Source organism: Stigmatopora nigra, chromosome 3 (assembly GCF_051989575.1).
Source record: "Stigmatopora nigra isolate UIUO_SnigA chromosome 3, RoL_Snig_1.1, whole genome shotgun sequence".
NCBI classification, from domain to species: domain Eukaryota; kingdom Metazoa; phylum Chordata; class Actinopteri; order Syngnathiformes; family Syngnathidae; genus Stigmatopora; species Stigmatopora nigra.
Window position 1 is genome coordinate 8,045,021 of NC_135510.1, and position 21,415 is coordinate 8,066,435.

Sequence of the window (21,415 nt, forward strand, 5' to 3'; positions counted from 1 at the left end):
CTACTACTTTTAATGGCACTAAAAAGAGAACACAAAGATCAGTAAGTGTCTTTAAAACCACACCAGGGCTAGAAAGACACATATAAACTGTCTGATGTGTTACATTGTTTAATCATGATACAGTATAAAAAGTCATATATTCATTCATTCATTGTTTTTACTATTTACAATTGCATTGCATCTTTCAGTTGACGTTAAACGCCACCAGGTGGCGATGTCGAGTTTAAAGACTTGCACAACTCATCCTCAACTTTGTGGCGTCTCGTAAAAAAGTAATGAGATCATCAGATTTAATTATTTGGAAATATTGACTTGAAACACCTTAGGGTAGATGTGTGAAAGTGACGTGCCTTAAAAAAGAAATGAAACAAACAAACAAACAAAAACAAAAACAAAATAAATTATTCCGGTCCACCATTTGTGACAGCTGTTGAAAAAAACATTAAGTTGCGGCCAGTCGGACCAGTTTGTGGTGGTGACCACCGTCCTGCTTTAGTTTAAGTACCCCGGTGGGTGTGGGATACACTGTGGGTGGCTTGTTTCGGGGGGCGTGGCGGCCCGGAGTCAAGGCGGCGAGCCCCCCCTCGTTCTCCAAACTCTCTCCCTTAGTAAGCAACGCGGCGATAAATAAGTTAACCACTTTCCTCGCTGTTTTTCTATCCTACTAACATATCATTGTGGTGATTCAAAAGGCCGCTAGAGGATTGAGGAACGGGCGACTGCTAGCGGTGAGTACGACCGACCACTCATCTGTCACATTTTGTGAGCCACTAAAAAGTACGATTATCGACTAAATACGATTTTAGCGCATCCGATCCACTCGCATGTGGTTTATTTTTATTTATTGTTATTGTTGTGTTTTTATGTCTTCAACGAGTGGTTATTCAAGTTCCACCTGTTGCGACGAGTAGCGATGCGAATGTGGCCAAAGTGTTTCAAAAGTGTCCTTAAACATCTAAAAAACAGATCCGATACAGATAAAAGTACTTATTTTGCCACTGACTTTATACGACAAGTGACTATAAGAAACAAATGGTTGCAAACACACTTGTTTTCCGCACATTACATACACAATAGTGTTGACATTTGCTATAGACGCGACTCAAAATGTGATGTCAAAATTGTAATTTGACATATTTTGTTCTTCTATTTCTAAACTACTTCTTTTTACTTCATACTTATTTTTGAAAAAAATATTAATGGACAAAATAATAATTAAAAATAAATTAAGGAATAAACCTGGTATACTATCTCATTATGCCATCTAATAATACTCTAAAGTTGTTGTTTTTAGTTTTATCCTTTTTAACAATCATAGACCTCCAATTCTGGCTATGAATACTGTTGTTTTATTACCATTTACCGTGCCAGATGTCCAATCCGTAAATGAATTGGACATCTATCACCGCCAATGGCATCATGTCATCCAACGATACCTTGTCAAGAGTCAAGTACATTTTCAAACATTGCCATTTTATTCAGTTTGTGAGGAAGTTTAACCACTTCCCATTGAGCTTACGTAAGATTTTAATATTTTCCCCGAGTGTAAATCCCTGCTGTGGTCTTAAGTGATTTAGCTCAACTCTCCTTTGACATTCTGCTCCAAATGGCGCCCTTTCGAGTGCTTTTGTTTTCTTCTTGTGGGCTTAGTGGGTTATCAGCATAGTCAGGCCCCTTCACACTTGACAAAGAATTCCCACAGGGAGATAAAAATGTGCTTTGTCAGATCAAAAGTTGAGATTTTACATCCTAAGCCGGGCCCTCTGTTGACCTCTGGCTCATTCATTGGCCTATCGTCCTCCTGTAGAGCGGGCCAACCCGTTTAACAGAGGTTGCAGACCCAGATAAATATCTTTGTTTTCAAAAGACCCCAATGAAATAATTAAATAAATAAAACAATGGTTCCCAATCCCCTCATGTGTGGGACACTGTTTTATAACATCACAAGTTTTGCCAAATATGAGTATACGCTTGCTTTCAGTTGTTTATGTGTCTCGCCCAGTTGAAGTTTTTTCTAAAACGGAGACATGAAACAAAAGATGACTCTTTCACTTTAGAGTAGACCACCCCATGTTGCCGACAATATTCTACCATTGGGATTTGTTTTCAATTCTCAAACAAAACTGCTTGATAGACCCTTCCTTAATCAGGAAAATAAGTTTGATTCTGACTGTACATGTTAGTGAAACATATTGTAGCTGTTTCTCTCAGGAAACTCAAATTTCATATGTGCTTTCTCAGTTGATTTCCGCCAAACGCTCCATACCTGAACAGATAAAATATGTGAAAAAGCACCGGCTTTGCAGTAAACATTCTCCTATAATCGACCACTCATGACATTTATTTATAACGGGTGTCAGCCATTTTGCCTTTCTTGGCCTGTTCAACCAATAGAGAGATATATCCTGCTTTGGCCTTTGTTGTCATCCTTATCACAGCCCTCTTCCCGGCACATCTCCGTTTGTCTTTATATTGTTGCGGCAGGTAGATGGGACGCTATCAGCAAGGCAAACAGGAACTTGCTGAAAGCCTTTTGTCCACAGCAACACATGTTGGCGCCTGATGACTTTGTCTATTAGTGCGTTCACTGGTATAAAACATGAAAAAAACATGCTTTGGGGTTTGTACACTGATATTCATGCTAGTGGTATGGAGCCCAGTTGGTTATTTTTCCCCTCCTTACTATAAATCCTGTTCTTATCCAAACTAAACATAATCATTTTGTCATACCAAGCTTGTTAGTAATGCTTCCTCAATGTCTAACAGTGGAAATACGAGAAAAAAAAACATTTTATTGAAATACACAATCTGTTGTTTCCAAGTTCCAACTAAAAGACCCCTCTAATTGTTTCAGAAAAAGGGCGCCTGATCCAGGGAGAGGGATTTATTTTCCTTCTGCATTCCTGATGGAGTCCTACAGAGTGACGGGCCTTCCTACCAGTGGACCACAGCGGGGCTACAGCCAAACATCTCGCTCCTCCAGACCCCACAGCATTGGGGGAGGTACATACGGCCTGAGTATCCGAGTCCAGGGTATAGACGGACACCCCTATGTAGTTCTGAACAACCAGGACAAAGATCCCCAGTCCTTTGTTGACACCGATGGCAATGGCTACATTGAGACAGAAGGCTCTTTTATTGATAACTATCACGAGTATGATTTTCGGGGTGAGAAGGAAGGTGGACCAAAGAATCCCTTTGGTGAGTATCGGTCTCAGAAGATGGCACAGTATGCCACCTTTCAGAACGGCTCTACAGATTCGAAAGGAAGGAAAGCGCCAAACCTTTTGAATTTTCAGAAGCATCCTGAGATACTGCAGCCCTACGATCCAGAGACCAACTCTCTGAACTTTCGCAGTCTGCCTTCAAAGCCGCTATCTCTGCCTGGGGTGGAAACTCGGTGTGCATCTACTGCATCTCCGTCGTCCCACAGTGGGTCTTCTAGCCTAGATCGAAAGAAAGCTTCTTCACAGTCGCACAAAAGTCAACTTTCGTCCACGAGCCCAAATGTCACATCATACGAAAAAGCCAAATTAGCCTCTCAGGCTTCAGGTCCTCCCCACAATTCCCAGCCGCAGAGCAAGTTGCAAGTTGCTCAGCCGGAATCCAAATCTCATATCAGCAATCAGAGTCCCCCTCAATCCAAACCAAAAACCAGAACTCCTAGCCAAGCATCCACTGTGTCCAAACCCAAGAATGAGCAGATCAAAACTCCCAGTTCAGTGAGCAGCGCCAACTCCAGCCTGGATCGCAAACAACGCAACCCAGATGTCCTCCCCTTGAGGAGGTCTGACTCTAGCGGACCTGTTCTTGAATCATCTTCTCGCTCCCGCCACTCTTCCTCACCCTCCACCTCTAAGATCCATACGGATGAGAGCCTCGATTCGCTGTACGCGGAGACCATCAACCGCCACGAGAATCGGCGCTACATCCCTTTCGTCCCAGGATCCGGCAGAGACATTGATACGGGTTCCATACCCGGTGTCGATGAGCTGATTGTCAAATTTGACGGTAAAGATGGAAACCATCATCGACGTGGAAGAGCTGGACGGAGAAACCGGATCAATCCCGAGGACAGGAAACGCTCTCACAGTGTGGATAGCGCCTTTGGGCGGGTGGAAGGATTCAGCCCTTTGAATGAATCTAACCGCCATTGGGGCACCTCAATGGAGCATGTCTTGCGACCCTCTCAGCTCCGGCTTCACAGGGAAGCAGGGAATCAAGAGCCCTGGTTCATGGTCAACTCCAAGCCCCCTTCTCGCGCAACCAGCGCCCCAGGATCTCCCCAAAGTACCTTATCTAAAACTACAAGCTACATCCAGAGCTACCAAAAACCGCAAAGCCATTCTACATTTGTGACACACAAGAATACAGACTTGGTGGACATTGGGTCTTCAGCGGGTAAGGGGTCAACAACTCTATCCAAGTCCACAACTGGTGACAAAAAAGCTAACGCGGACACTGACGTACAGGTAATATAGTTGAATGGTCTCATGTTACTCAGTTTGGAGCCTATAGTTGTCTAAAAAAAACGAAACATGCTAGATTTACAGGTGCACATTTTATTGGTTTCTCGCTAGTTTTCTATTACTGTATTTTCTTGCATTTTACCCGCCTCCGCCTATAAGCCGTACCCTAAAAGTCACCTTTAAAATTGTTGAATTTAACAATTTCTCTTGTATATGTTTTTAATTTTCTTGAACTTGGAAATTTCAGCAACAAATACGGCGTATATGCAAGAAAATATGGTACTTTAACATATAATGCTTGTACTGGGTTCCTGATGGGTTGAAAATACTGGATAAAAAGAAATGCAACTAATACCCCAGTATACTTGGTATATATTTTCCCCTTTCTTTGTACATTCTTTGGCTAGGCTATAAGTTGTACAATCTTATAGTCCGAAAAATCAGTAGTTGCTTTGTGCAACTGAATGGATGTCTTTTTTTGTTTTTTGTAAACTAGCCTGTTACTTTTCCTGTCATCACATTCAGATCATTTTCCTGTCTTGTCCCACTTAGGCAACACCAGATCTCCTGAAAGGTCAGCAGGAGCTTTCACAACAAACACACGAAGAGACCGCAAAACAGATTTTGTTCAATTACCTAAAGGATGGGTGAGTTATTACAGCTTGGCTTTCTTGTACTTTACTCCCTCTTTTGCCCAGGTCAATTTATGCAAACAAACGTGACAGTTTGGATCTTTTGGCTCTTAAATGAACCGCAAACTCAGTCCATTGTTCTTTTCCTTTGACACACGTGCCACATTTTGAGTCATCATGTCGGGGGATGTTGTTCAGAGGGAGTACAAGCATTTTTTTTCTTTTTATCTAAGACTTTTGATGATAAAAATGAAGGAATGTGCTCTCTTACCCACTGAGTCATGTGATCCAGCTGTGTGTATTTTTTTTCCACAATCTCGCTTTTCCTCAGTGTTTTCTCTGTGCCTGAGTGTAGATCAAGGGCTGAAGTTTTGTGTTTGCATCTGTAATCTGACACGTTTTGCCTGTGAATGGAAGAAAGTATGTAGGTTTTAGGTTAAACGGAGTAAAGGGAGAAAAATATGAAAGTCTTGACTGTCTGTTCAGTGTAGTGATTATTAAATTTCTGCATACGGTCTGCCAAGTGGTAATGATAGACGGCGGAGCAAAATACATGATCTAACTGTTCAAATTTTATCCTGCTGATTCTTTCTATGCAGTTTTTTTATTTTTTTGCTTAGAAAAAGACAGGAAACTCTGGGTGTGTCAGGGACTTGGGTCAGGAGTCACAGGAAGACAAAAGAAAGGAAACCCAGATGAAAGTTCTGGGACTGCAACTGAGATACATTCTCAAGGCTGCAAAGACTTAGACGTGCCAACAGGAGTTGTAGATTTATAATTGAAGTCATCTGTGGGAGGAGAACAGAGGTTGAGAGAATGTTTTCATTGTCACTGACCTAATTTCTCGAAATAATACATTGCTGTTGTCATTAGAAAGTAGCGTAACTGGGGATTTATTGATGTTTATGGTTTTCATTCCACAAAATTTTGGGTAGCTCGTCCCACTGTCTGTGCCAAAGTATACCTTTTCTTTGCTGAAATTTATGGACAAACATAAAACATATGATCATGCGTTCTACTGACAAATTCCTAACTTAGAGAAAGCTGGCCTCTACTGGCTAACTGCTAACTATAATTAATCAGCGCTGATACAAAAAAAAAAAAAAAAGAATCAGGCTCCAAGAATTGATGTACACTGTTCTATGCTACATAACTACCAAGTTTAAAGATGAGTCATTCATAAATGAAAGGGGTGTACGATTTCAAAGTTGTGTCTACAAGAAGAAGAATAACAACCTGTTACTAATTGCTCATTATTAAAACCTTTGCCAGATCTATCATGCGGATTAACCATTTTTTTGTGGTGAAACCTGAGGGTATAAACCCAAAAGTCAGCCAGTATTTGATTTAATAGACAACGTCAATGGTTTCCTGTTTCCAGTGTAACTTAAAGGTGTTTCATGGCACTGTCTGAAAAAACTCAACTGATTTTATTAAAATCAACAATAAATTTGAGAAAACCGGATAATCCACTAGTTTTGTCATGCCTTTACTGCACTGTACCAGTAATTACAGTAGACATGTTTACTTCTGGGGTTGCAGAGTTCAGGGGGATAAAATTGGACTGGATCCTATTTGAGTTTATTGAATGTTGTGACCTTCCTTTTGTAGCTCAGTCAGGTGACTGAAAAAGTGTGATGTAATACTACTTTGATGAAGTACCCTTTTTCCGTTGGTGTGCACTAAACGTATCCGGCAGTGCATACTTTTGGATCTGAGTTCGAGGTCGAAACAAGGCTAGTTGTTCAGTGAGGTGGCAGATCAAAGCAGCCCGATCCTGTCTAAGCTGTGAATGACTGATCTCTATTCCCAGAACCACAAGGCACAAACGCAAAAGAGAGTTTCTCTCTATTTCCCTGCTGACCGAACTGTGTACGTCTTTGTTTCCAGAAGCACCGATAACGATGAAACGACCAAGAGAAAGGTCAATCTTGTCTTTGAGAAGATTCAAACGTTGAAGTCTCGAGCCACTGCCGGTGCCCCTGATGACAAAGTGAGATATCATCATTTTTTATGACTATTGTCCAATAACTACAGTCTCAATGTGCAAATCTGCCAACAATAACTCTACAAATTCAATGACAGTATTCTTTTGTCATATTGCCATGTTTGGTGTAATGTGAGTTAACTGCTCGTATGTAATTGTAATATAAGACAAAAAAATCTAAACATTCAACAATGGCTTGTTGCTAGAAACACTCCAAAGACTTGTGACCCAAACCTCTAAGGCAGCAATGTATTATTTATTGTTAACTTAGAGGGAATGCACGACTGCTTCACTTATCAGTAAGAGAAAAAAAAATAATAAAATCACTCAGCCGTGAAAGTCAGCGGGCCAAAGTGTCCTCCTTCTTTAACTGGTGCTCTACTTTACATTTTCTTTGGAGTATCCCTTACTTTGAATTAGACATATTCCTCCCCCCAATGTAACATTATTGACTCCACTTAACCAAATAATGTACAAGAAGGTAAATATTTTTGTACATTGTGTTCTCCTCTCAGTCTGTGAGTCATTCTGCACCCACCAAAGTGCTACAGGAGCAAAACACTGCGCTGGAGAAAAGAATGGCTGAAATGGAACATAAACTTCAGGAATTAAGAACGGTACACAAAAATGATAACTTTAAGTTAAATGAACAAGTGAAGATCAAACCGGTAGAACTTTGAGGCTGCTCCCTTGTAAGCAAACAGTGGGCAGTCGAACAAGATTTGTCGCTGTGTGTTTTCTAATCAGACAAATAAGGCGGACAGTCTGGCGGCTTCAGGCTTGAAGGAACTGCAGCGGGACCTGGACAAGTCCTCCGAAGAATGCAAACGCTTGAAAGAAAAAGTGACCAAAACAGAGGCCGAGCTGCAAACCACACTGGAAGAGTGAGTCATCAAAGCCTACCGACCGTGTTACCGTAGAGATTTATAGGATATTGCTACCGTACCTGCCAACCTCTGCCAATTGCTCCCCTTATTAATGATTGCAATTCCCCTGATTAAGCAATAATAACCCGTACAAACACAACGCGTCAGATATTTACTCACTTATGGCGCACTTACAAGTCTAAAATTTTCCTCAAAGTACACAAGGCGCCCAATCAAGATTCGGTATGTTGCTGACAGCTTGACTGTCTGGGTACATTGCTTGCTGACATGCTATGTAGTTATATAGTAAAAAGGTTTGCTGACATCTTCCGTTCTGTGCCAGGCTGTTTCAGGTCAAGATGGAGAGGGAACAATACCAGACAGAGATCCGAGACCTGCAGGACCAGCTGTCGGAGATGCACGACGAACTGGACACGGCCAAGACATCTGCTGCTGATGACGAGAAGGACGCAATCATGGCGGTAAGGCCGTGTCCTTGGCTGTGCTACCCACTGACGTTCGTTAAAAAGATAAAAAGCCCAAATTGTCCTTCCTAGGATATCATGCATCTGAAGGTGGAGTTGCAGCAAGTTCTCTTGGCCAAGGAGGAGCAGGAGGATGTTTTAAGGAGGCGGGAGAGGGAGCTGACGGCCTTGAAGGGAGCCCTGAAGGAGGAAGTGGCCGCTCACGATCAAGAGATAGACAAGATGAAGGACAAGTATGAGAAAGAGATGAGTCGACTGAAGAGTTCCTTAGCAGAGGCCAAACTGGTAAGCCTTTTCATTCTCTTGCTTTCATCCCAAACACAAACGGGCCAAGTCAGAGGGGAGTGGGAAGATAAGCACAGCACTCTTTTTTTTTATTTCATGAAGAAAGTTCAACAATACATTTGGACTCTGGGCTTTGAAGAAAAAACACTACACATTTCCGCCACACAAAGGCATATATGTAGTCAAATTTGAATGAAAATATGACATTTGACTGACAAGCTGGGAGTTAACAAATAATTATGTACATATTTTCTATTAAGCCAAGGTAAGTGTCAATGTTGATGGGAATTTTTTTTACTTCATTGAAACAGAGTCGAGCGACCAGTCAATTGAGTGCTTAGCGCGTCGGTCTCACAGTTCTGGGGTCCTGGGTTCGAATCCAGGTCGGTCCTCCTGTGTAGAGTTTTCATGTTCTACCTGGTCCTGCGTGGGTTTTCTCTGGGTACTCTGGTTTCCTCCCACATTCCAAAAACATGCATGGCAGGCTGGTTGGACACTCTAAATTGCCCCTAGCTATGAGTGTGAGTGTGTATGGTTGTCCTTTTCTGCTCACGCCATGCGATTCAGGGTGTCCATTGAATACTGCTGTCAGCCCTCCCAGTCAATATAGATTGGAGGTCTAGTGCCACTAATGACAGCCAGAATTAAATGAATGCCCAATAAAAGATTCAAAGAAAATGATTCACGGAAATTCTACAACATGTGAAGTTTTGTTCAAGACGAGGGGGAGTGTGATTGTTTTCAGTGCAACTCGCGTGCGTCCTGTTTGTCTCAAAGGGTGGAAGTTGTCCTTGTGCTCGGCTTCCTGCAGTGCTGGTTGGGGGTGGAGGGCTAGCTGTAGCAAACTGACCAGTGAGTACAGTTCCTTTGTTGTACCGAGGTACCGTGCACCCCACCTCCCGGGGAAGTTGGTCCTAAGGGGTCTGTCTATCCTCTGTGCTTTTGTCAACATTTAGGAAGATGAAGTCATTGTTTGTGTCACTTTTAAGACTGAACCGCGTCCGTGCTCATTAGGGGCTTTCCTTTTGTGTGCTTGTTGTATATTGTGCTTTCCACAGCTTGTTACACTGTGGTGATCTTAGAAATGAGTCATTCCCATCAGACGGTGCGTTTGAGTCAACCCTATTGACGGTAGCCACTTTTTTTTTTTGCATGGCCAGTGCAATACACTTCTTTAGATTAAAATATTTGCAAATAGCCAATAATGCCTTGGAAGGTTTGTTGTCATGGTGGCCTTGTTTGGGTGAAGTTTAGCATTTTATTGAGCACATCCACAGGCATAATCGTCAGGCCATCTAGTGATTCTTCCTGTATATTTGACATTTTGCTACATTTCCAGAAATTGTCTTGAGAATTCGCCGAATGGCAAAGAAAATTTTATTTCATCTTACTTTTGTCGTGAAATTGGTCTTTATTTCCATTAGTCCAAACCTGTAAGAACTGTTTACAACTACTAAGATGAATAAAGTCACCTCGAGAAGGGAACGAGTGCGTCCCACCTCCTCTTTTTGGGGTGACGAGGGGGTCCCATGTAGAGAATGCTGGAAAGTGGAGCACCAAATTGGCTCGTATGCAAGGTAATTGCAGTGGCAAGCCATCACTAATCTAATGAGCACCCATTGGCAAGTTTGCGTCATGCCCCCTCTTCATTCTTTTCCCCTGAACGAGTGGATGGGGGGAGCCATCGTGGACCTCCAGTGAAAATGAATGATGAGTTTGTTTCACACAATAATACCAGCGGGGGTTGGGGACTGCCTCAAAAAGTGGGTCAGTGTGCTGTAGAAAGGAGGACCCTTTGGATTGTTTTGTGTCTTTGCTTAGAAGGTGCATTGTGTTCGCCATCCGCCCAAGTGTGTGCAATTGGATGGCGGTTACAAAACTCATCCAACCACTCCTAAACGGACAGGAACTCGCTTTCCGAATTCCCGCCTGAGCTCTCGACTCTGCGTAATTGAAAACGTGTGCATTTTTGGAAGGGGATCTTTGGCTGTCAGCGTGCGCTGGTATGCCAGCAATGTGAACGGGCGAGGTGCGGCGAGCGTTGGGAGCGGTTTGCTTCCAGGAATGTCAGGGGTCAAAGTGGAAAATGCGCACCCCGCAGATGCTCTGTTACAGTCCAGCCGTGCTGACCCGTGGGGCAATTAGAAAGGATTCTGATGCTCTGGCTTTTAACTCAGTGGGGTCTACACATTTTTTTCCCTACCTTCAATGTGCTTCAACTTTCTTCTCCAAAGAGGGAGCCCACTGTCCTTCATTTTTTTTCTGGGTTCATACCTCTGTCTTTTAAGCGTCGTGTAACCTTCATGACAGTTATAAGTATTTTTTTTAGTATTGACAGCATATATGCTTGAGGAGAGTGGAGCCTCAGTGCTGGGAAGGAATCGACAAATTGTTTTGCTCATGGACTCGCTTACGGTGGCTCGACTCGCCAACGCGTGATCAGTTTGCATGTTGTTGCAGCTGTGTTTCATAGCTTCCTGTGCTTAGTAGTGAACGTCCCTCTACCTTAGAGCCAAAGGGAAATGAGAAAAACTGGAAACAGCTTGTCGTCATTGAGAAAACAAGCTTTGTGCATTTTCATGCAACACATTTAAGGGCAGCAAATACCTGTAATCCACATTCAAAGAACATGTTTAACATGTCCATTTTTTTCATCAATATTTTCGTCTTTGCAGTATCAATGATGGAAATGCAGTTTTAACAGCTCGCTACTTTTAATGCGGCTACAACTGTTACTTCAAAGTCAGTTAATGTGCAACTTTGTACAAACACGAAATATACACAGGCTGATGGAAAAGTTAGTGGGGACAAAAAGAACATTTTTGTTATCACGTGCCGAATTTATATTTACCTCCTCGCTGAAGAGTTGGAAAGAAGAACAAACGCAACATTAGTCAATTTCATGAGTGACATGAGTGAGTTTATTTACATTATTCTACTCCCCAATGATTACTCGATAATCTTTTAGGAATGTGTGTTAAATGATTAACTCTTTCTAGTCATGAAGAAGAAAGCAATCAAGGAGTTTCAATCCAAAGGGAGCTTTGTTACTTTTGTAAAGCCAGCATTTTCAATGCAGCTCTTGTGTTGGTTCCCATTAAATTGTGTCACATGCACCTAATCTTGTGGCCCATGAGTGCATATGAGTGCACTCCCATTTTCAGCGACCTGTCACTTAACAGGTCAGCGCTTGGGGAATTCAGCCACACATGACGTAGTGTGGGAATTGGGCCAGTCGAGTGCTGGACTTTGTGAGCACAAGTTTAGATTTAACAGCAGCCGTAGAGTGTTCTTACAGAAACGTGCCTTAAGCTCAGTTCTGTCACAGTTATGGATTATTAGTTTTTTTCCCACCGTTATTGTATAATGGCTCGTGGCTGGTTTGTGGATCGATCACCTACAGTTCATTGTAGAAAGTGAATTTCCTATAGAGATTTATAATTCACCCCCAAACAATACAAAAAAGGTGAAAATGTTTAACCAGGAGGACTGAAGTGTTAATGTTCACAAAAAAATTGCAGCTTTGAAAAAATGAAAACTCTGCCTCAAATAAGCAACACTTTTAACAGTTCATATTTAATACTGTGGACCCAAAATTATAAACAATGGCAATAATGAATATGACACAACTACATGTAATAAATATACCCATGAATGTGTTGGGAGACTAACATCATTATGCTGTTCAAAGAGCACTATATAGAGTATAGACATTTGTTTTTGTGAATATTCATTGTCAAGCCATGCTATTTTTTTGTTACATAGAAAAAGGTGGGGCACTGTTTAAAATCTCTCGCCTGTTTGCATTCCCATCATGTTTAGTCGATTTGGCTGATAACAAAAAAGATTATCAATCTTTTATTTCCATCTTAAAATTGCCCTGCCCTAGTTATGAAAAAAGTGCCACCTGTGGAGGTTAGGGCTGCTGGGTTCACCAGGAAAACTGGTCCAACTGGTCTGTCAACACTGAAACTGACTGGTACATGTGTGTCATCTTTTCTTCATATAGAAGAAACGTATCTTTTCACAGATGGTGGCGGCGCAATGAGTCGGGCCTTTCAGCCTAGGATATTAATGCTTAAAGATTCAAGTTTCAGCAGAAACTCTAGTGGGCGTTTTGAAAAAATGTACTGCAGTCGTATTTTTTTTTTTTATACACGGTATGCCCCGCACTAAAATCTTGTCAACAGACTACTCTAAAATGCAGTTTTTAGGGCCTGGAGGTGTTTTGCGACAAGCCTCTCAAGAATATTCCATAAATACAGAATACAATGCATCTCCTGTCATGTATTGTTTATGCATTGTAAAATTTTATGATGGTTGCCAGAAAACATGTACACATGAGGGCAGAAATGACAAAGCTGAGATAGTGAACTCCAAAAACCTGTTCTCTGACATTCCATCGAAAGACAAGAAGGCTTGCTTCCAATCAAACCGCAATTGTGTAGCCAAGCTGTCAACTTGACTGAAACCACTTATCTGGTTGACTTTTTGGAACATTTCGCTTGCAAAGTTCTTCTCCGCCTACTAAATTTTATTTTTAGATGCCATTTCAACTTCACACGCAGGGCGACATCCAATGGACACAAAGACAGTTTATCAAAGAGGTTATTCCTAACCATTTTGTGCCATCATAAGTCATCGAAATGCACAATATCCAAATCCCAAACTGTATTTACTTCAACTAATTGTTGTTCACCTTCAAGAGAATATGAATTGAATCCCATGCTAATAGCAAACTGCCTTAAAAACAATTACGTACATTTCAACAGTTTTACTACAAACTGCTATATTAATAATATTACTGTATTTTTCTGTCTAATATACCCAGGTACATTAAATGATTTTTGCTTTTTTGAGCCTTCTGTTTGTGCGCCATTTAATATACCCCTGCTGTTTAGTATACCCGGGTATACTAAATGGTAAATTAGGCTGCAAGTATTTTTCAGTTAATTTAAACTTTTGGGGATTTTGATTGTACCTTTTAGGATCAACAAGTGTCGTGGGGGTGCTGAAGACTATTCCAGGCAACCATGGACACCCTGAATTGGTGGCCAGCCAATCTCAGTAGAATCAACCAATTTCAGCTAAAATGATGACAGATACCTAGCAACAGGGTCAAACACAACAACTCAGAGTTGTGTGAAAATCTTCTGCAATGACTTTTAAGCTCAGACTGGCAGCTATGATTTTAGAACCACTCTAAGAGGTTTCTCAGGCTCCACCACGTGGAAAATTTCCAGCCTGATAACCCGTTGCTATGGTCTGTTGTATATCTCTTTGCATTCAGAGTAGCACGGCGGTCGTCCAAGAGAAGGCTGAAGCGGAGGCGGCCAAGGGCGCGCTGGAGGGCCAAGCCGGCCGTCTGAGCCAGGAGGCGGAGAGGCTGCGCAAGCGGGTGCAAGAGCTGGAAAATGAAGTGGCCAAACTGAACCGCGTCATCGATGATGCCAAGCTGCACGAGAACCGGCTAGGAGAGCGGGTGGCACGAATGGAGGTGAGGTGGAGGTGTAAACAATCTCATGTTATTGAGCGGGACTCGCAGGTTATTATTCCAAAATGTTTACATTTGACGTCCACAGAAAGAGAAGAAGCAGCTGGAGGAGTCTTTAAGTGAAATCACGGAGCAGGAGGAGGAGATGTCTCGGGCCAACAGAGCTTTGACGTTACACCTTGAAGATTTGCAGGTTGAGCAACAACCCCACTCTCTGGTAAACCCGAATCTGACATGACTCATATTCGTGTAATCCATGGCTATGCTACCCCAGAGGAACTTTTCCAAGCTGAGCAATGAGCACACGGACTTGGAGGAGAGATTGCAGGAGGAGAAGGACCAGAAGGAACAGTTCAAGAGTATGAAGAATAACATTGAAGATGAGAGACGCCTCCTGGATCGCACCGTGGAAAAACTTCAGAAAGAGGCATGCCTTTTTTCAAATGATTAGAATTGATGACATCTTTCACAACAAACCGCTTTTTTAATTGCTTGTTCACTGGCTGAACAGAGAAATACAATAACGCTGAGAAAAGATATAGCTATGCCGGCCGGAGCCATACCCTGTTATTTCTCATGTGTATAAGGTAAACATTCTAAGGTCCCTGCCAGGTCAACGCGCACGCAAATGAACTGGCCTCGGGGTGAAATTTCCGCATAATGCTCAAATGTCGTTTACAGGTGGATTACCGTATTTTCCGCACTATAAGTTACACCTTCAATGAACGACCTGCCTTAAAATTTGTTTTATATGTAAGGGCTCCGAATTATAAGACGCCGTAGTAGTACTAGTAGTAGTAGTAGTAGTAGTAGTAGTAGTTGGCAATTGTGTTTTCCATCCACTAGATAGAGCTGTAGTAGTAGTAATAGTCGTAGTTAGGAGTGTTGTGCATCAACTAGTAGGTCAAACTGTGCTAAAGGGAATTTCATACAAATATTTAACCAATATTGGGCCATATAGAAGGCAAATAGGATTATAAAGTGCTGGCTCTTGACAAAAATGGAAGTCTTTAGTTGCGCCTTATAGTGCGGAGAATACGCTAATTTGCCCCTTACTTTGCCTTCAGATGAATGACATCGTAGATGCGTCCCAGTCGTCCACAAGGGAACTCCAGGAGCAGATTAACATCTACAAGGAAAAGAACCGCCGGGAGCTGACGGAGCTGGAGAAGCTCCTTCAAGAGCGAGGCCAGGAGCTCGACAAGTACCTGTTGGCTGCCCAAACTCTGCAGGAGGAGGTGCACTTTTTCATCTCTTGGGTTTATTGCCAAATCTATAATTGGGCTCATGTGAACCCTTGCTGTGACTCATCCGGACCGAGCCTAGGGGCATCATAATAACGAACATCCTGTCTTCACAGTTCACTAATTCATTCTTATCTAAAACAATGTGGGAATGTTAGGAATTCCTTTGTCTGTTGCATGGATTGGTGAATGTCAATCATTATTGTTGGAAATAGCAATGGCACTTTGCTTTTATGTCCCCAGAAAATATTTACATAACGAGGGCAAATACTTCGGCACATTCCGTAATTGCAGTGAGAACACTATTCAACTTTTATAATAGAGTGACAATACGTGAATATGTTGAAGACGACAGTTAAACTAAGCTAACAGGACTGTGGATGAGCTGAGTTTTAAGTTAAAGGAGTGCAGCCTATTGTACAGAAAATAGGATCATTTTTAATTTCTTAATATTGATATTCGGCCCGTGTTATCTGTCTTCCCTTCAAAGGCAATTAAGATTACATTGAAAGGGTTTGAACATCTATTGTCGTCAATGGCACTGAGACATAATAATTCGCTCTCTCCCGCAAAGGGACACAAACAAGCCCCCAGGTTTTCCCATTTTGTCTTCCCTACATCCGCGCTGATGCATGATTCTACACTGGCCCGACAGGAAGTAGAGGATGAGCCTCTGAGGTTGTGATATCATTGTTATGAAAGCTGTGCTTGGCCTGATTCACATCCTCCTTCCCATAACTCTCCTGAGTTTGCTTTTCCAGCTGCCCCATGATTCCTCAGTGGGCTCCACCCAAGTGAACTCAGCAGATAATAGCAAAATGACAGATCCCAAGTTCATTCATCTTCTGTACCGCGTATCCTCGTAAGGGTTGCGGGGGTGCCGGAACCTATCCCGGCAGACTTTAGGCGAAAAGCAGACTTTATCCTAGAATAGTCTCACCAGTCAGCCAAAGGGCACACAGAGAGACAGGCGACCATTCGCACTCACGACCAGCGGTAATTGAGACCGCACCAAAGTCAGGCTAGTGAACCACTACACCATCAGATCCCAAGTTCCAACCACTAATTACTTTACTTGTAAAAATGGTCATTGTCTGGCGTTACATTTGTTATTTTGCATTTGAACTTGACAGGTCGAAAATAATTAACCATAATATCAAAGAAGGATCGGTGTTTGAAATTTGTGTTCACCACACTTGTAGCTGTCTCGCCGGGAAGACGACCTGCAGCGAAGTGAGCGGGAGAGAGAGGAGGCGGTGGTCCGAGAGAAGATGATGGAGAAAAAGGTTCATGAACTGGAGGCCTCGCTACATACCTTCAGCCAATCTAAGGATGACAAGACGCGACAGTTCAAACTCATGGAGGTATGGCACACGAGAAATTCATCCTGAATAAAAGAAAAGTCCAAAATAGATACCAAGGATATAGTTTAATGTGGTGTATAGGTTTCAAAACCCACCTTTACATTCACTGACTACATTACAAGTTTTTCCAAGATACAGTGCATTAAAAAAAAAAAAAAAAGGTATATGTAACATGTCTTTCAGGACCGAATCGCCCAGCTGGAATTGGACTTGGACGAGGAACGTCAGAATGGAGACCAGCTGATGGACAGGCTCGACCGGGGACGCGAGCAGGTACACGCACGGATGCTTTAAATGCATTCGTTATCAGTACTGGCTTGGGTCGCTCACCTGCTGTCCGGGCTCACGCCGCTGTCGGACTTTTTCATGTCGACCTGTTAATGAGGTTCAGTTGTCACACCCCAAAGTTCAAATATACAGGCAGGGTCTGTTTTCAAGAGTTCATTTTTCTAGTCCTGAGAATAATTGCCCTCCTGCTCAGTCAGGAAATTAGCGATGAATACGTTTTTGGAATGTGCCTGGACCAATATGAGGTCAGATTGAGTCAACAGAAAGTATTTTTCTTGTAGGCAGTTATTGATGGTGATTTTTTTTAACTTGTTTTTTCTTTGTTTATGACCCTTTTTAGTTAAAGAATAGAAAATATCGTTATGGATTGACCAGCATTACTTTTAATAAAGTACTAGTTCTATTTTTTTCATTTGTTTTTGTTACTAAACAGTGCAGCAATTTAGTTTAAACCCATGCTTAGTAAAAATAAGGAGTTGGACAAGTACCTCTTGCGCTCAGAACTTTTTAAACTGGCATGGATTCCCATTTCAGGAGAGATTTTCACTTTAAATATCCTTTTAATTATAAAAAAAAAAATATCTTGCCAGAAACAAAGGAGCTGCTTGTGTCTTCAGTTCTGGTCAGTTGTCATGGTAACAAAAGGTTGAGCTTTTGGCTGCATGACTGTGTGCTGTGCTCATACACTAACCCTACTGAGGTTGTTTGAGCACCTCCCCATATTTTTTATCATCGCATGTGTGTGTATCTGAGGGGGTATGTGTGTTGGGGGTGGGGGGGTTGCATGGCTATGGAGGCAGCAGGAGGAACACCTGCGTCTCTCCTGGCACCAGGTGCTCCCCTCCTGTCTAAATGAGAGTAATCTCTGCTTCTCCTCCCGCCGCCTCTCACAAAGCTGATTAGTTTCACCGCATGTTCCAGTCTGCTGATTCAGCTCCCTTTGCCGCTTCATAGGGACCATCGCTCAACACAGCGGCCCACTGTCACCCACTAATTGGCATAAAATATCACCAATTGTACACTCGCGCCGTAGAAAAAGAAGCTTTTGTCACCCGATCGATTGGTATTTATTCTCTCTATTTCATCCCTGAGCGAGTGACACTGTTACTCCCTCTTTCTCTCATGCTCTAAAACAAGGGTGCACGAATATTTTTCTCCATGGGCCACTTTGAGAAAAATCCAAGGATATATATTTTGTCATATCATACAGCAATAATGTGTACGTGTTGTATATAATATATGGATGGATAGAGAGATAGATAGTCAAAAACAAGGTGGTATTTCCTTTACAGTCAAGTAATTATGCATAAGTTTTGGTTCATGATCGTAAATCTGTGACTGTGTCTGCGCTTGACAGGTGGACCAGATGAGGGGAGAACTCGTGCAGGAGAGGGCAAGTCGGCAGGACGCCGAGTGTGACAAGATGGCTCTGGAGAGACAGGTACACAGTACACACAATACACAACTTTTTGCCTGAAGGGGAAGTCTGGCTCAATTGTTCACTTGACTGGTGACGTCTGATCCATAAAACTGGGGAATAGTTTGAAAAAAAAATGTAGTTTAGTTTGATTTTTATACTGATTTAAAACTGAAATTGTCACACTGGCTCCGGAATTGCAACCCAAGTTGTTAATACTTATACACAATTAGCCATATGCTTTGTAAAGAGATATTGTTAATAAACAGGGCATATTCTTTGATTCAGTCATTTATTTTAAATGATTCATTTAATTGTTTACATATTTTTTTAGATTGCCCTTTGCAAAATGCATGCCATTACTCTAATAGACAACTACAATTAAGGGGACATGCAAAATATTGTCCCTGGAGCTGCAAGGCTGAGACAACTCTCCCATAAGGATGTAATAAAAACACTTATGGGAAAAACAATCATAATTTGTGCACAAAAGGGTTTAGTACAGTGTGTGTGTGGGTTAGGGTTAAATACTTACTAAAATAGAACACTGACATCCTATTATTCAAAAAGTTGACATGTAAAAAAAGAATGGAAGAAAAGAAAAAAAAAGATTTTGAATTTGTGTTAAAATATGTCTCTCATCACCATTATTCCATGTCTTCCCGCACAGAGCAAAGACCTGAAGAACAAACTGGCTGATTTGGAAGGCTCGCAGAAGTCCAGCAAGGTGGGCCAGGTCGTGCAGTTGGAGGATCGTATCCGTGAGTTAGAGGAGCGTTTGGAAGGAGAAGAGAGGTGAGGTCAACTTGCACTTTGACGACCATCGCTGTCCATGGTGCTGGAACAAGACTAAAATAAGACTTTTCATCTCTCAGGGAAAGAGCTAACTTGCAACTTTCCAACCGCCGGCTGGAGAGGAAAGTGAAAGAGGTGATGATGCAAGTGGAAGAAGAACACCACGGCATGCAGGATCAAAAGGACCAAGTGAGTATCGCCAGGGGGGGCTGGTCCTCTCCGCGCCCATGCCCGCCATTTTGACCGGCGGACGCCTGCGCCGTAGTTGAACCTGCGGCTGAAGGCCTTGAAGAGGCAGATGGACCAGGCCGAGGAGGAGATCGACAGATTGGAGCACGGAAAGAAGAAGCTGCAGCGAGACTTGGACGAGCAACAGGAAACTAACGAGCAGCTGCAGAGTCAGCTGAAGACGCTGCGCAGTGAGATGAGGTAAAGATATCACATACGCTGACGCTTTGAGATGCCACTTGAATTCGTTGGCGTGGCCGTGTTGTTTGTCACTCCGAGTCACGGGAGTCAAATTCGCGGCCAGGGAACCGCCACCAGGTCAGCAAAAGCAAAAGTCGCATCCATCTTGATTACTTCTTGCCAAAATAAAACTCAAATCAAATGAATCCTCAATTAAAAATGGAGGAATAAGAAAGCAGATTAGACTAACAAATGACTTGTTTTTGGTAATCTGATCTATTGCTGTGTTTTATCTCAAGGCACATAACCAGCTGAAATGTTTCATTTAAAACTGACCCTTATTTACAATATAAAGTCATTCTCATCAAAGTTTTATTAAAAGGACTTAAAGAAACAAGAAAAAAATGACTTTATTCTTGTCGTACATCGATTTAAATCTCATAATATTTTAATGTAGACTGATTGTTCACCATTTTTTAAATCGGAATCATAATATTATATTTTTCTCTTAGAATATTACAATGTATATTGGAAACACTAGTCTATTGTATCATTTCGGATCAACTATTTCAGCCCACTTGACTTCTACCAAATGCATGTTTCCGTCGGTCCCAGGCGTAAGAGCACATCGGCGCCACTGCTCAACAATCTGGACGACGACGACGATGACGACGACGCCAGCACGGACGGCGAGACGTACTTCAGCTCCACCTCCAGCTACAAGCGCTCATCCAGTCAGGACAACCTGCTGTCCACCTTCAGCATGTGATGCACAACGTCTCTCTCGCATCACCCTCGGACCAAAGCAGTGCGCCGAAATGACACGCCAACAGTATTAGTAGTGCCATCCTAACACAGATTTGTAAATACTTTGGAGTTGCTTTGCATTTTCGCTTTTCCCAACGAAGCATCGCCACAATACCATCATTAGTCAACTTGAATGCGCTGAACACAACTGCCTCTAATTTTTTTATAACCTTAGCAAATGTCTCCATCATTTTTTTATACTCATCCTGTAATTGGAATGTACTTTCATTGAGAAAAGTTCGGTGTTTTTTTTATATTTATTCGGGTGCGTATGAACAAATATATGGGCTTCAGTGAGGTTTTCAGGTGACAAATAAGGGACTTTATACGCTTTTTTTTTGTTTTTAATACCAGCCTTAACACATCTACTGAATTGTATTTACCCCCTTTAGCAAATCAACTGAGTATTTTTGTAATTATTCTAAGTCCATCTTGGTTGCCTTAGCAACATGTGGAACATCCTCCCAAAATTTCCTAAAGGAATGTGATGAATTGACAATCCAAATGTTGCGTCATTGTAATTGTTTGCACTCCCTTTAATTAAGCAACAGGTTACAAACATGAAATCCTGGCACTACCTCTGTGAAAACGTATGGCCTTTATACTGTTCTTTATATTGTACTTTCTGCTGTGATTACAATAAACTTGCTTATGTCTTGTAGCATTTGTAGTTTTATCATTGTCAAGTGCAGTGCTTTGTTTCCCTCTAGTGGCCATGTTTAAAAAAACAAGCACTTTTTTAAAATAGTACATTTCATTTTTCACCCATTTGATTTTGAAAGATGTCAGAAATACAAGAGGACCGACCATATGCTTCTCACAATTGGCTTAAAATAGACATTATTTTGGTATTTAATAGAGACATTTTTACTCG

At 42.0% G+C, this 21,415-nt stretch overlaps 1 protein-coding gene across 1 annotated transcript; it reads left to right on the plus strand.

Moving 5' to 3' along the window:
• Nucleotides 1-510: 510 nt before the first annotated feature.
• Nucleotides 511-21,202, plus strand: cgnl1 (cingulin-like 1). Its single transcript, XM_077713602.1, has 19 exons — nucleotides 511-728; nucleotides 2,855-4,472; nucleotides 5,022-5,116; nucleotides 6,992-7,094; nucleotides 7,604-7,705; nucleotides 7,836-7,972; nucleotides 8,298-8,436; nucleotides 8,512-8,724; nucleotides 14,015-14,221; nucleotides 14,307-14,411; nucleotides 14,493-14,645; nucleotides 15,286-15,456; nucleotides 16,665-16,826; nucleotides 17,010-17,099; nucleotides 18,472-18,555; nucleotides 19,202-19,326; nucleotides 19,407-19,515; nucleotides 19,592-19,755; nucleotides 20,350-21,202. Exons 2-19 carry the CDS (start codon nucleotides 2,907-2,909, stop codon nucleotides 20,501-20,503), a joined length of 3,879 nt encoding a protein of 1,292 aa, XP_077569728.1. The 5' UTR covers nucleotides 511-728; nucleotides 2,855-2,906; the 3' UTR covers nucleotides 20,504-21,202.
• The last annotated feature ends 213 nt before the right edge of the window (nucleotides 21,203-21,415 follow it).

Coding starts and splice junctions, on each gene's coding strand:
- cgnl1 (XM_077713602.1), top strand. CDS start 2,907: ATGGAGTCCTACAGAGTGACGGGCCTTCCTACCAGTGGACCACAGCGG. Junction 4,473..5,021: donor ACGCGGACACTGACGTACAG/GTAATATAGTTG, acceptor TGTCCCACTTAG/GCAACACCAGATCTCCTGAA. Junction 7,706..7,835: donor AACTTCAGGAATTAAGAACG/GTACACAAAAAT, acceptor TTTTCTAATCAG/ACAAATAAGGCGGACAGTCT.